The sequence below is a fragment of the Alligator sinensis genome, unplaced genomic scaffold (genome assembly GCF_000455745.1).
Source record: "Alligator sinensis unplaced genomic scaffold, ASM45574v1 scaffold1660_1, whole genome shotgun sequence".
Lineage (NCBI taxonomy): Eukaryota > Metazoa > Chordata > Crocodylia > Alligatoridae > Alligator > Alligator sinensis.
In genome coordinates this window covers 342,196-342,618 of record NW_005843061.1, presented here as the reverse complement: position 1 = coordinate 342,618, position 423 = coordinate 342,196, and the positions used below count along the sequence as shown (strand labels likewise).

At 74.7% G+C, this 423-nt stretch overlaps 1 protein-coding gene across 1 annotated transcript in view; it reads left to right on the top strand.

The window, feature by feature from the left end:
• Positions 1-423, top strand: part of IQCA1L (IQ motif containing with AAA domain 1 like) — a 14,810-nt gene that overhangs the window by 7,920 nt on the left and 6,467 nt on the right. Inside the window, exon 2 of the mRNA XM_025193522.1 lies at positions 6-148. Coding sequence (XP_025049307.1) covers positions 6-148 — 143 coding nt within the window. The remainder of the gene's footprint in view (positions 1-5; positions 149-423) is intronic.

Below are 423 nucleotides of genomic sequence, written 5' to 3'. Positions count from 1 at the left end.
GGCAGGGCCGGCTGCGGGCCCGGTTCATGGGGGACATCCGGCGGGACGAGGAGCGCGAGCGGTTGGCGCGGGAGAGCGGCGCCAAGGAGCTGGACCGCGAGCAGGCTGCCATCCGCATCCAGAAGGTGGGGGCTGCCCCCTGCCCCGGGTGGGCCTGAGGACCCCATGCCCCTGCTGGGCTCTGCCACGTCCCTGGCCTGGAGGTGCTGCCCCCTCCGTGGTGCACCCCCTCCTCTCTGCTCCCCGGCGCAGCCCGGCCCCGTCTCCCCACCATTCAGCCAGGTCCAGGCCGGGGCTCGCCCCAACGTCGGGGGTTGCACTGCAGGGCATCGGGGTGCAGGGCTCCATCCCCTCCCCGCTGCCCAGGGTGCAGCCTCCACCTCTGCCCCGTCCTCCCTGGCCTGATGCCTCTGGGCATGGCCC